The 14,977-nt window shown below is 35.7% G+C and overlaps 1 protein-coding gene across 6 annotated transcripts in view; it reads right to left on the reverse strand.

The window, feature by feature from the left end:
* TBC1D16 (TBC1 domain family member 16) overlaps positions 1–14,977 on the reverse strand; it is a 148,014-nt gene that overhangs the window by 80,683 nt on the left and 52,354 nt on the right. For all 6 annotated transcript variants that reach the window (XM_021000878.2, XM_021000879.2, XM_021000882.2 and 3 more), the window contains one exon: positions 2,918–3,545. In XM_021000878.2, the coding sequence (XP_020856537.1) occupies positions 2,918–3,545 (628 nt within the window). The remainder of the gene's footprint in view (positions 1–2,917; positions 3,546–14,977) is intronic.

Below are 14,977 nucleotides of genomic sequence, written 5' to 3' on the forward strand. Positions count from 1 at the left end.
CCTGAATATAATGGAATACTGCTGAATTTATTGGAATATTACTGAATATGACAGAATATTACTATACGTCATAATGATGAATATGAAGAATATAGTTTTGGAAGTATAGGAAGACTTATATGAACTGAGGCAAAATTGAGTAAAGGGGGGCAGCCCAGTGGCAAAATGGAAAGAGTATCAGTCCTGGAGTCAGAAAGACTCTTCTTCCTGAGTTCAAATCTGGTCTCTGTCACTTACTAGTTGTGTGACCTTGGGCAATTCACTTACCTCTGTTTGCCTCAGTTTCCTCATCTGTAAAATGAGCAGGAGAAGGAAATGGCAAACCACTCCAGTTTCTTTACCAAGAAAACCCCAAATGGGATTACAAAGAGTCAGATAGGACTGAAAAAATGACTCAATAACAACAAAGTTAAGTAAGAAGAATTAGGAGAAAAATTATATCCAAAGACTACAATTCAAGTGGAAAATATGAAATGAAACTCAACATTAGGTAACTATAACGCCCATGCTTAGACCTGAAGAAGAGTTGAAAAAATGTACCCCCTTCCCTTTTGTCCAGATGTGAGGGACTGTGTGTGGAATATTGAATATATTGTTTGACTTAGTTGGTGTATTGGCTTGTTTTGCAGAATTTCTTCTTTTTCTTTTAAAAAAAATTTTTGTTAAAAAGAGGTGGTTTGCAGGGCAGGGGAAGAAGAAGGAAATATTCAGAAATAAAAATAAGATTTTTTTGAAAGAAGGTGGTACCAAATACAAAAAGATGGTTAATATACTGGAGACTGTCGACTGATACAATTCAGATCCTCCCAATTTTAAAGCAATACCCGAAATTACTGGCACTTTTCCCACAGTATTATGGGACTTATTATGTTTGCAAAGTCATATTAATTTGAATTTTTCACCATCCTCCTAAGTTAATTGATAAAGATCCTCTCCCACCATTTGGAGTTTATCACAAGTCTTCCAAACCTTTTTCAGAATTTGCACATTGCCAATCCAAAGGCTCCAAACAGACACAAATGATCACCCAAAGGAACTAGATTTAATTAAATCTGCAGGTGGAGTTGGGGATCTTAGAGGCAAAGACATAAATTTACTAGCTGTGTGACCCTGGGCAAGTCACTTAACCCCACTGCCTAACTGAAAAAAAAAAACCCAACACAAATAAATGAGCATTAAAGCATAGATGTCTTAGAGCCCTTACACAAATATGCATAGTTAATGACAACTGGCTTTGAGTCAGCAGCCTTGAGAGGTGGATAAGTGAGGCGCTACTATAGTACCACCTGAGAGCAACCTTACAGAAATCTACTACTAGTATATCTGAATGTTTCTGTTTTAATACAAGCCACCTCAAAAAGTCACAATTGCAGAGAATGACATACAATACAAATCAATAAACCTAAACATGGTCCCTGGAGCAGAGAGTGCCTTGGGCATTTATTAGCTGTGTGACCTTGGGCAAGTCAATTAAGCCTGTTTACTTCAGTTTCCTCATCTGTAAAATGAACTAAAGAATGAAATGGCAAACTACTCTAGTATCCTTGCCAAGAAAACCTTAAATGGGGTCAGAAGAGTCAGACACGACTAAACTACTAAACGACAACAAAAGAGCTACAATGGAAGAAAGCAATGTGTTTTAATGAGGTTCAGGAAATTAAGGAGGTACTAAACAGGACTGTAACCACTTCTCCAATTCTATCATACTGCATTTGTCTATAAATTTCTCTACAGGTCTGTTACTATGCTTTTCTTGCCCTAGTCTTTTCCTTTCAGACTGTATTTGGAACAAGGAGAGAAATCCAGTGGGTACCTGTATTTCATTTTGCACTTAAACCAGCCAACTACTACAAGTATTAGAGAACATTACAAATACTAGAAAAGTTTTAGAGAATTTCCTCTTTTTGGTGTACAACAAGGCCATCATCTTGCTTAAGTTTGATGATGGCCACTGTTATGTTACTAACATCCCTCCAAAATCAGGCCAGGTTTACTTGTATTCTAACAGACACAGACCTGAAAACATTGAGAGATCAGCCTACCATGATGAGCCAATTTAATTTGTGCAACACAGATCATATACACCACTAAATACTGCCTGTGCTCTATCTTTTTTGATACAATATTGCTTCAAGAATATGAATGTGATACACCCAATCAGGTGTTATCAGTGACCAGCCAGCTCCAAGTAGGAAAATGCCACAAACATGCTCTTTAGGACTATGTTCTAATCTCATACAGCACAGAAGATGCTAAAAATCCAAAAGTTCCTAAACCCACCAGTGGGCTTTGATCATGTGCCCAAACTAGTTGCAAGGTGGCACAGCCCCACACCCAGACTCAGACAAATCAGCCAGACGGACACGAGGTCGGCTCAAAAAGCTTTTCACTAAATATTACAGACTTACTGGGTATTGGAGGTATTTTCCAGGTGGCCCACGAGATAACCTGGAGGAAATTGAAACTCTGCCTTGTAGCTTAGCATCATAGGACTTCATCATCTTAGTCACAAACACACATACTTCTTATTATTTGTGCTTATTAATACTCCTCCCCTAACTGGGAGCCTGAAGTGTATAGAATATGAGAATAGCAGTCATGCTTAATGATATCAGTGGTAGTCATGTGTGCCAAAAGGGTGAAAAAGCAGGAATAAGAAGTTACTATTTCTGGCAAGTGATGAACTTTTACTTCCATTAAATGTTCCAAGCCTAGGCCTCATATAGGTATAATAACTATATTTTCCTAACCAAAAATCAGAACATGTGATGGAATAAAAGATCATTTTGGTCATTTGGTTTATGAGTACAACAGAATATAATATTTTAAATTGGGATTGTCCCAGAAAATCCAGGATATATAGCTGCCACATATACAGCCCACCTCCAGAAATAAGAGTAGATTTCAAACAACTCACCTGTTTTCATCATCCAGAAAAACAGAACTGCTGCTCTCTGCAAGGGCTTCACTTATTGGCGACAGGCAGAAGGGTGAAGAAAAGGCATCAGAATCAGAATCAAAAGTACTGTCCCTGCTTGCATCATCAGCAGAGAGCTCTAAAAAGCCTTCCTCTTCTCCAGGCTCTGGCCTCAACTCTGGTCCCTCCTCTGTTCCATCCACTGACAATTCAGACCTATTTGGCTCATCCTGAGAACTGACAGTAGATAAGATTCCTGAGTCACTATGGACAGGCTGGGTAGCTTGGACACGGCTGTCTGTCCCTAGGCCTTGGGATAGCTTTTCCCCATCTTCTAATGAGGAGCTTATGTGGACAGTATCTTGGAAACTCTGGGCCATCACCAATATGTCCTCATCCTTAGGGGTCAGAGGGTATCTTTGTTCCATGGGGGAGGGCTGATGAGGCTCTCCAGAGCCCTGAGCATGACGGCCTCGTTTGCTGTGGGCCTTGCGCACAGGGGAGCTTTCAGGGGTGATGTAGCGTAGGGCCTCTTCATCTTGCCTTTGGATCTTGGAGTTAGGGACCCAAGCAAGGATGAGTGTTGTCCCCAGAAGTTCATCCTTTTCCATGTACAAGCACAAATAACCTTTGAGAAAGGAAGGGCATAAATCAGTATTACAGTGAGCTAGAGCAACGGAAAAAAGGCATATTAGAAGATCCTTTGTAACCTACTTATGTATAACACTGTGTTAACAAGTGTGCTAGCATATTAAGATGCGGCTCATCACGTAAAAATAAAGCTCATGAATGATATGATATATTCTAGCTCTGGCATTTAAAGAAATGATCCAAAGTTCATATATTCATAACTAGTAGGGCAACAGTAACTACACATATTTTAAATAAAAACTGAAGAATGATACACAAAAACATTCACAATATTTCACATTCACTGCCATAATAGCTGAATCAACACTATGCACTGGGCAAGCAAGAACATGCCTTTTGGATTACAGGGAAACATGTACTTTTCTAAGAAGGAAAAGTAATAACGTTAGAGGCAAGGGCCTTTCACAACCCTGAGCACTAGCACCGCAACATGGAAGCCTGTCCAATGGGGTCATTCTACACAAATCCCAGTCTATCCCACACCTTGGGTAAGAAGAACAGATAAAGAAAATGTCAGGCAGCTTTTAAAGATTTCTAAAGCCTAACTTAAAGAGTAATTTATTATTACTGTAAAAATAGATCAGGAAAAGTACTTTACATTATTGCCATATATACTCACAGAAGGTACTTATACCATCTGATATTCAACAAACCAATGAAGCAAATAGTACAGGTATCATTATTATTATTACTGTTTAATAAGGATACTAAGACTCAAATAGTGACTTGCATAAGTTTACATATTATAGTAGATTTATTTCACAGAAGAATTAAAGGTTAAAATGGGTGTTTTAGTCTGAGCACTGGTCTTTAAAACTATAAAAACCCCTAAGGGAAAGGGAACTATAGAGCAATAGCACACATGGGCAATTACAAATATGAATTGGCACATCACAATGCTGAAACACAGTAAATTACCCAGGAGCTCTCAGCAAGTCACAAGGTCATAAATTTAGAGTTGGAAAGGTAACATGACAGGGTGACATCACAGGATTTAGATCTCAAAGGTCATCTAGTTGAACCCCCTTATTTTATGTTAACATAAATTTTATTGATGCTTTTTGGTCATTACAGCAGTCATTTCCTATCCCCTTCCAGACTGAATCTTCCCTTATAACAAAGAGAAAAAACTAAGCAAAAATACCTGATACAGAAACCATGTCTAACACTAATGCTAACATCTTCTCTTAGTAGACCTATCTATCTAACACGAGGAGAAAAGTATATTTCATTATCTCTTTTCTGATACCTTCACTGGATTTCCCATTATTCACAGTTCAATTTCCTTTTAATGATTTTTTTTCAATTGTAGTCACAATGTATATTGTTCCCTTGCTTATGCTAATCTCACTCTGTATTTGTTTATATAAACCTCATGTTCCTCTGAATTTCTCATTTTTGTCATTTCTTCCTATGATCATATTTCATTACATCCAAATACTAGTTTTTCCATTTCCCCCCAAAGGATGGATACTCACTTTGTTTCTAAGTTCTTTTCAAGCAAAAATAATGCTGCTATGAATATTTTGGCATATATTGGGGCTTTAGTGTCTACATTTGCCTTCCTTGGAGGTATTTATTAAAGAATGAGATCACTGTCACTTTTCTTAAAAAATTCCAAATCGAAATCCACAATTAAATGGATTATTTAGCAGCTCCACCAATTGTACATTAGTGTGTCTGTCTTCCCAAATTCCCTCCAATATCAGCTTATTCCTATCTTCATCTTTAACAATCTGTAAGGTGTGAATTGAAACTGCACTTGTTTAATGTGCATTTATTTCTCTTCCTGTTAGTGAGTTATGGCACATTTTCACATAGTAATTTATTGTTTGGAATTCTTCTTTTGAAAATATTTGGATATTCTACCTCCCCAATGGGGAATGGGTCTTGGTGTTTGTTATACACATGTGTTACTTTCCTGAATGTTTTGGCTATTAGACTTTCATCAGTGATATCTGACTATAAATATTTTCCCCACTATACCATTAGCCTTCTAATTGCCTTGACTGATTTTATTCAAGCAAATACTTTTTAAATTTAATGGTCAAAATTAACTTTCTAATTTTTAATGACTACCCCTATCCTTTATTTAGTTAAGAATAAAAATACAACACCTATTCCTATTAAAAACAGTAAAGAGCATAGGAATAAATGAAGTCTTCCTTAAAATAATAAGCAGCATCTACTTAAAACCTTCAGCAAGCATAATATGTAATGGGAACAAGCTAGAAGCATTTCCACTAAGATTGGAGGTGAAATAAGGATGTCCATTATCACAACTGTTGTTCAGTATTGTACTGGAAATGATAGCTTTAGCAAAAAGAGAAGAAAAAAAATTGAAGGCATTAGAACAGGCAAAAAAGAAACAAAGTTATCACTCTTTGCAGATAATATGATATACTCAGAAAATCCTAGAGAATCAAATAAAAACTACTTGAAATAATAAACAACTTTAGCAAAGTTGCAGGCTATAAAATAAATTCACATAAATCATCAGTATTTCCATATATTACCAACAAAGCCCAACAACAAGAGATAGACAAAGAAATTCCATTTAATGTTACTGTAGACATTATAAAATATTTAGGAGTCTATCTACCAAAACAAACCCAGAAACTATATGAACACAATTACAAAACACTTTTCACACAAATAGTCAGATCTCAATAATTGGAAAAACATCAGTTGTTCATAGGTAGGCCAAGCTAACATAATAAAATTGACAATTCTACCTAAGCTAATTTACTTATTCAGTGCCATACCAAACTACCAAAAGATTATTTTATACAGCTAGAAAAAATAATAACAAGATTCATTTGGAATAACAAAAGGTCCAGAATATCAAGGAACTAATGAAAAGAAATGCAGGGGAAGGTAGCCTAGCCATTCCAGATCTTAAATTGTATTATAAAGCAGCAATCATCAAAACTACTGGTACTGGCTAAGAAATAGAGTGGTGGATCAGTGCAATAGGTTAGATATACAAGACATAGTAGTCAATGACTATAGTAATCTATTATTTGATAAACCCAAAGACAACAGCTTCTCAGATAAGAACTCACTATCTGACAAAAACTGCTGGGAAAACTGGAAAACAGTATGAAAGGAACTAGGCATAGACCAAAATCTCATACCATATACCAAAATAAAGTCAAAATGGGTTCATGATTTAGATATAAAGGCTGATACTATAAGCAAACTGGGAGAGCAAGGAATAGTTTACCTGTCTGATTTATGGAGAACAGAAGAATTCATGACCAAACAGACAACAGAGAACATTATGAAATGCAAAATGGATAATTTTGATTACATTAAATTGAAAAGTTTTTGCACAAACAAAGCCAATGCAACCAAGATTAGAAGGAAAGTAGAAAATTGGGAAGAATTTTTACAACCATTGTCTCTGATAAGGGCCACATTTCTAAAATATATGGAGAATTACGTCAAATTTTTAAGAATACAAGTCATTCCTCAATTGATAAATGGTCAAAGGACATGAGTAGGCAGTTTTCAGATGAAGAAATTAAAGCACCTATAGTCATACGAAAAAATGCTCTAAATCACTATTGATTAGAAAATGCAAATCAAAACAACTCTGAGCTACCACATCACACCTATCAGAATGGCCAACATGACAAAACAGGAAAATGATAAATGTTGGAGAAGATGTGGGAAAATTGGAACACTAAGCATTGTTGGTAGAGTTGTGAAATGATCTAGCCATTTTGGAGAGCAATTTGGAACCATGCTCAAAGGGCTATAAAAATGTGCATACCCTTTGACCCAGCAATAGCACTTCTAGGGCTATATCCCAAAGAGATCATACAAATGGGAAAAGGACCCACATGTACAAAAAATATTTATAGCAGCTCTTTTTGTGGTGACAAAGAATTGGAAATTGAGAGGATGCCCATCAACTGGGGAATGGCTGAACAAGTTGGAGTATATGAATATAATGGAATACTATTGTGCTACAAGGAATGATGAGCAGGCAGACTTCAGAAAAACCTGGAAAGACTTGATAAAGTCTGATGCTGAGTAAAGTAAGCAGAACCAGGAGAACATTGTACACAGTAACAGCCATGTTGTGCAATGACTAACATCGATAGACTTACCCTTCTCAGCAATGCCAGGATCTAAGACATCTCCAAGGTCTCATGATGAAAAATGCTACCCACATCCAAAGAAAGAACTATGGAGTTTGAATGCAGATCGAAGCATACCATTTGCTACTATTTTCCTTCTATTGTGTTTTGTTTCCTCTTTCTGGTGGTTCCTCCTATTGGTTCTAATTCTTCCTTACAACATCACTAATGTGAAAATATATTTAATAGGCATGTATATGTATAGCCTATATCAGATTGTGTGCCATTCTGGGGAGAGAGGTGGGGAGGGTGAGGGAGAAAAATTTAAAACTCAAAAGCTTATGGAAGTGATTGTTGATAAATCAAAAGAAATTAATAAGAAAATGAAATTTAAAAAACAAAAAAATAAAATAAAATACTTGTTGAATCAATGTAATAATAACAATTTAAAAAAAAAGAATTCTGTCCATGGCTATTGTAAATTATACCTGATGTTCTCATTTTCAGTGTTGTGACCCTTTGTACGCAGGCTGTTTATCTATTTTGAGCTTACATTACAGAATGTTAGATCAGAAGGGACAGAATGTTAAATTGGAGGGAAAGAAGAGAAGAAAAGGGAATTAGAAGAAAAGTAGAGTAAGGAAGATGTTGGTCTAAAACTAATTTCTGCCCAATTGCTTTCTAATTTTCATAGCAGCTCTTGCCAAAAAGGGACTTCCCTCTAGCAACCTAAGACAATTCAAATTCTTAGGTTACCCAAACAGTGGTTTATTATTTTTTATTGCTTTTGTTTCTTGTTTATTTGGTCTGCTCCAATGGTCTGATTTTCTTTTTCTTAACCAGTAACAAAACAGTTTTGAAAACCATGGCTTTATAATGTTAAGTCTAAGGCTGGGTAACACTATGCCCCTTCATTCATGTATCATTTCATCATCATTTTTTTCTTTGAGATTCTAGACCTGGTGTTCTTCCAAATGCATACTGCTGTTATTTTGTCAATTAAAAAAAAATTTCCTTGATGAATTGATTGGCACGGTTCATATAAACAAATACAGAGTGAGATTAGCAGAAGCAAGAGAACAATATACATTGTGAATGTCATAAATTCATTTAAGCAATACTGTCATTTTTATTATACTGGCATGACTTAACCATGAATAGTGACTACCCAAATATGTCTCCCTTTGTTTCTAAAGATTATTTTATATTTGCATTACATAGATCTTCTGCGTTCACAAATTAAATCCCAGATACTTTCTACATTTTGTAGTTATTTTAAATAGAATTTCTATTAGCATATCTTTTTTTCAGTACTGCATAGAAATGCTAATGATTTCTGAGAATTTATTTTGAATTCTGCTACCTTGCTGAAAAGCCTCAACTAATTTCTTAGCTGATTCTCTGGGGTTTTTTAAGTATACCATCATGTAATCTGCAAATAAAAATAGTTTTATCTCCTTTTATAAGTTTATTCCTTTAATTTTAGAATTACATCAAATAATCATAAATAGGAAGAGGGGACATTCTTACTTTACCTCTGTTTGAACTGGGAAACCTAACGTTTTTCCATTAGAAACAGTTTTGCTGTAGTTCAGTTGTTGCAGTCATGTCTGATTCTTCATGACTCCAAAGACCTCTGTCCATAGGGGTCTTCCTGGCAAAGATACCATACTGGTTTGCCATTTCCTTCTCAAGTGGCAAACAGAGTTTAAGTGATTTGCCCAAGGTCACACAGCTAGTAAGTTTCTGAGGCTGGATTTAAATGCAGATCTTCCCGAATCCAAGCCCAGAACTCTATCCACTGTGTCACCTAGGTCCCCTAGTATTGGAAACAATACTAACTTTTGATGTTGAATATATTTTTGATCATGTTAAGGAAGGCCCATCAATGCTCATGTACTTTAGGGTTTTTAATGTGAGTGCTATACTTTTTTTCTTTATTTTATTAGGAGAAACCTTATTATTTTATTTTTAATACATTCATTCTAAATTCACAAAAAAATGAATATTTTTGTATACAAAGTACAACAGAAAAAGGATTGCAAATGGGAATCTCTCCAGCCTCAGATATTTGACACTAGCTGTGTGCCCCTGGGCAAGTCACTTAAGCCCGACTGCCTTACAAAAAAAAAAAAAAGGAATCTCTATTCAGTAGAGCCTGCTTTTTTTTTTAACAGGCTACAATAAATTCAACATGAAGTAGTCAAAGCTGGCCTGCTGTGTTTCCTTCTGAACTTTCTTCTCTTCCATGCATTAAAATACAATTCAATGATTTTTTCTTTTTTTTTGCATTATCCATCTCAAATTCTCAAGCTAAAAAAAGATCTAACAAAAAATCATAGTCGAACAAATTTAAACATCTCCCTTGTCTGTAAATCCATGTCTCATTCTGCATACTTTATCATAAGTCCACTGGAATCCTATTGGTTACTGCATTGATTAGACAGATACCTTACGTCTTTCAAAGCTGTTTTCTTTACAATGTTATTGTATAAACTGTTTTCTAGCTTCCATTAATTTCATTTTGCATCAGTTCATATAAATCTTATATCAACCCATTTCTTATGGCACAATAATATTCCATAACATTCAAATACCACGATTTGTTCAGCCATTCTAAAATTGATGGGAACTTCCCTTTACTTTTTCAGTTCTTTGCTATAACAAAATATTGGAAGAAAAATTTTTGTGCACAGGGGGGTCCCCCTTCCCTCTTTCTTGAACTCTTTGGGGTATAGGCATAGTAGTTGGCCACTAGGTCAAAGTATATGCATAGCTTAGTGACTTTTTTTTTAGTACAGTCTCAAATTGCTTTTTAGAATAAATAAAACTAATTCCCAGCTCCATTAGAACGCCTTCATGGGAGTTTCCTCCCTTGGCACCTCCAAAAATTGTCATTTCTGCTAAATTGACAGGTATGTGGTATGTCAGGTGTTTTCATTTGCATTTCTCATTATTAGTGATTTGAAGCATTTTTATCACATAGTTGTTAACTTGGATTTTATTCTTTGAAAGCTGTTTCTTCATATCCTGTCTACTGGAGAACAGCTCTTGTTCTTATGTATTTGATTAAATTCCCTATCAAAAATTCTGATACTTGGATATCAGACTCTTATGCAGGGTCTGGCACTTAATAAATGCTTGTTGACTTGACCACTGAGCACAGAACAGTAAAAACTAAAATCAACAGTTATTGAAGAAACTATTAACTATTAATGAGACTAAATAACCTAACCCTAAAGAATTCTTGAAACAAAGCACATATTCTTGAAACAACAGATAATTTCATTTAAAAAGGGACAACATACTAAAATTTTTGGAAAGCAGCCACAGCAACTGTGTTAGTGGAAAATTTCTATCTTTAAGGGCAGCTAGGTGGCGTAGTGGATAGAACTCCTTGGAGTCAGGAGGATCTGAGGTCAAATATGGCCTCAGACCTTTCACACTTAGATTTATTAGCTATGTGGACTTGGGCAAGTCACCTAATCCCGACTGCCTCACCAAAAAGCAAAAAAAAAAGAAAAAGAAAAAGAACTTAAACAAGGAAGAAGGGTGGGGGTAGCAGCTAAAACCTGAAACTTACTCTCAACTGTACTGGTCAAAGGTGTAGAATATGCTGACCCCACAAAGCTGGGTAAAAAAATACATTTACTCAACAAGGAAATTGGAGGGAAAGAAGAGAAATAAGGGGAATTACAAGAATTAGAATTAGAGAAAGGGAGGAATTAGTCCTAATTCTAATCCTAAGCAAAAGAAACTGTAACTAATGTATAAAAAATATTTACTTTTTTTTTAAGTGGCAAAGAATTGGAATTAGAGAGGATGCCCTCTCTAATGGGGAATGGCTTAACAAGTTATTGCATGTAAACATGATAGAATACTATCGTGTTGTAAGAAATGATAAAGGGGATGATTTTCTTTTTCTTTTTTTACTTTAGTAAATCTTTTATTTCCTTACAATAGCGTATCAATAAATATTAGTCTTAATTCTATTCTCCAGCATATAGCTCCTCTCCTATATGACAGCCATTAAAATATTTGAAGATCAGTGATAACATTCCCTTGTCTTCTCAATTAGTTGTGGGGTTTTGAAAATGTGGTCAACTATAGAAAATTGTTTGCAAAAGGTTACATGTTGTCTTTTCATATTTTCAGATTAATTTATTTTTACTTTTCAACATTCATTTCTACAAGACTTTGAGTTTCAAATTCTCCCTATCTCACCCCTTCCTACATTCCAAGATGGCCATGCATTCTGATTACCACTTTCCCTAATCTGCCCTCTCTTCTATCACCCAAAGGGATGATTTTCAGGGAAATCTGAGATTTGTATGGACTGATGAGTGAAGTGATGAGAATGAGGAGGACAATCAACACAATGACTACAATATTGTAAAGACAAACAACTATGAATGACTTAGGAATCCCAATTAGCATAATGGTCGACCACAATTATAGAGGACTAATGATGAAAGTGCTACCCACCTTCCGTAAGAGGAGAAAAATTCAGGAATGCAGAATAACGTGTGTGTGTGTGTGTGTGTGTGTGTGTGTGTGTGTGTGTGTGTGTGTACTTTTTGGACATGAGCACTGTGGAAATTTGTTTTGCTTGACTATGTATTAGAAACAACAGGAACACAACTGAAAATGAAAAATGAAAGAACATTCAATTGGAAGGTGGGTGGTGAAGGAAGACAGTGGGTGGATTTTGTTGATTCAAAAAAACAAAACTTACATTAAAAAAGAGAGAGAAAATAGATCACTGAATTGTGGAAGCAACAACAACAACAAAAAAAGCCTAGAAAAGCACAAATAAAAACCAAACTAAATATTTAAATAGAAACTGAAAATCGAAGATACGGAAAAAACTGAAAGCAAAAAAAAACCCCACACTGAATTAATAAACTAGAAGCTACTTTAAAAAAAATATTAAAAAGATCAGTCAGTGAACTGATTTTTTTAGAAAAGAAACTAAATTGTCAGTGTCAAAAATGAAAAAAAAAACCCCACCACAAAAGAAGAAATTAGAGATTATTTTGCCCAATGATATACCAAGAAAACTAATAATATAAACAAGATATGAACAAGAACCATATGATTACATCAACAGATGAAGAAAAAGCCTGTTGAAATCCAATTCCATTTCTGAAAAAAAAATTATCTCATTTTATCCTCATAATAACCCTATATGGAAGGTGCTATAATTAACCCTATTTTACAGGTGAAGAAACTAGGACAGAAAGAGGTTAATGACTTGCCCAGGCCTGACTGCAAGTCCAGGACTCTATCTGTGTTTAATTATTTGACAAATTAGTATTAACAATAATATTAATTAATAATCAAACAATAGTTATCTATTGCTTTGTAGAGCTCAAATGCTACCTATAATAAAACAAAAGAGTGATTTGTGGAGTTAGAGAAAACAGAGTTGGACAAAAAGTACCAAAGTGACTAATGATTTAAGGCAAGGGTTCTTCTTTTTTGTTTTTGGCAAGGCAATGGGGTTAAGTGATCTGCCCAAGGTCACACAGATAATAAGTGTCAAACGTCTGAGGCTGAATTTGAACTCAGGTCTTCCTGACTTCAAGGCCAGTGCTCTATTCACTTCACCACCTAGCTGCCCCGACAGGGGTTCCTAACCTGGGATCCATTACCTCGGCTTTTTTTTAATCTTCACAATTATTGAAATGTAATTTATTTCTTTTGTAATGCATTTTATTTTTATGCACTTAAATACATTATTCTGAGAAGTGATCCATATGCTTCCACAGACTGCCAAAGGGGTTTGTGACACAAGGTTAAGAATCCCCGATTTAAGGGAAACTTCAGTGAATCAGTAGTAATGAAAATGGGGGAGCTGATATGAGGCACTTAAATTCCCTAACACCCTACAGGTGAATCAATGTGTTTTGTGATAGGAAACAGAACTGGAGGTCTCTTAACTAGGGATGAAGCAGGGAAACAGAAGGGAATTGGCAATGCACCTCTATTAAAGAGATGACAATTCCTACAGTCTTTTGCCAAGGAGGGGGCTGTAGAAGAATGAAATGCAGGCAACAGAGGGGAAGGGACTGAGAACAGAAGGGACAGACTCTCTAATTGGGAAAGGTTACCACAGAAAAGCTTCTCACTGGAGAGGAAGTATGTGCCTACAGTGGAAGACAGAGACCATGTTGTGGATTTACTTTGGAGAGATTTTTTACTAAGAGCTCTGCCTTCATGAGCGAGAAAGAGTCAAAATTCACTCCAAGGCATGGAACTCTGGTGACCAGGAAGATAGTGGTACACTGAAAATAAAGACAAAGAAGGACTCCTCTGGTAGATGAAGATCCGTTTGGCACTAAGCTTGTTAATCTGAGGTATAGTGCCAACAGGATATCTAGAATGCAGCTGGAAACATGGGGCTGAAAGTGTTAGGAAAACTGTACATTTTGTACTTTGGCAAGCTATATGAAAGCTATTCCAACCTTGGTACAAGTCAAGCCAAATAAGGGGCCCTAGCCCACACTCCTCTCTTCCTATAAACTAATAAAGTTAGCTGACAAATCTTGAGAAAAATAAGCAAAAATCCTTTTCTCTCTGGCTGGACTATACCTATAGTGCGCTTAGGAACATAAGATCACCTGTATAGCTCTGACCTGTAAATAAAACCTGGGAACGCTTGAAGAAAAGATAGATTTTTTCTCTTTTCCAATAATTCAGCGAAAGTTGAAAATCTCCAATAAATGAAAGTTATGTTGTCATTTAAAAAAATCTACCTTAATCAGTGTTCATCTTAATCAGTGTTAATGTTCAAGAATTTCTTTTGTGTCCTCTGTAAATAATATTTAGTTCTACTATTACACCTCTCAATTAATACTCTTCTAAGAATTCTGCCAACACACACATCTTCCTCCATCCTTGGGAAGCTGTTTGGTACCATCTATCCCCAATTTCCTAATGGGTGACACTAAGGCACAAAGAGAGAAGTCAATTTAATTCAAACATTTATTAAGTTAACAGAGTTAAAAAGAATTCACTGGAACGCTGTACAGGCAAAGTGTCCTGATCCATGGCTAAAGCTACTAGATCTAAAATATTTTCAAGCAAACCTTTCAGTTGAAAATAAAGAGGAATGGCTGGTTAACAGGAAATGAGTCATGAATGGTGGTGAGGTGGGAGATTTCCAGAGAAAGCAGCAAGAAAATAAAATTTGTAGTTACTGGTAAAGATGCTGCATCTGAGAGAAATATACAAAATATGAGATTAGATGAGATTAGCGTGGCAGTAGAAACTCAGAAAGCAGGCCTCAGAATACAACAGAACTGGGTTCATACTATGG

Source organism: Phascolarctos cinereus, unplaced genomic scaffold (assembly GCF_003287225.1).
Source record: "Phascolarctos cinereus isolate Bilbo 61053 unplaced genomic scaffold, phaCin_HiC Scaffold_5;HRSCAF=322, whole genome shotgun sequence".
NCBI classification, from domain to species: domain Eukaryota; kingdom Metazoa; phylum Chordata; class Mammalia; order Diprotodontia; family Phascolarctidae; genus Phascolarctos; species Phascolarctos cinereus.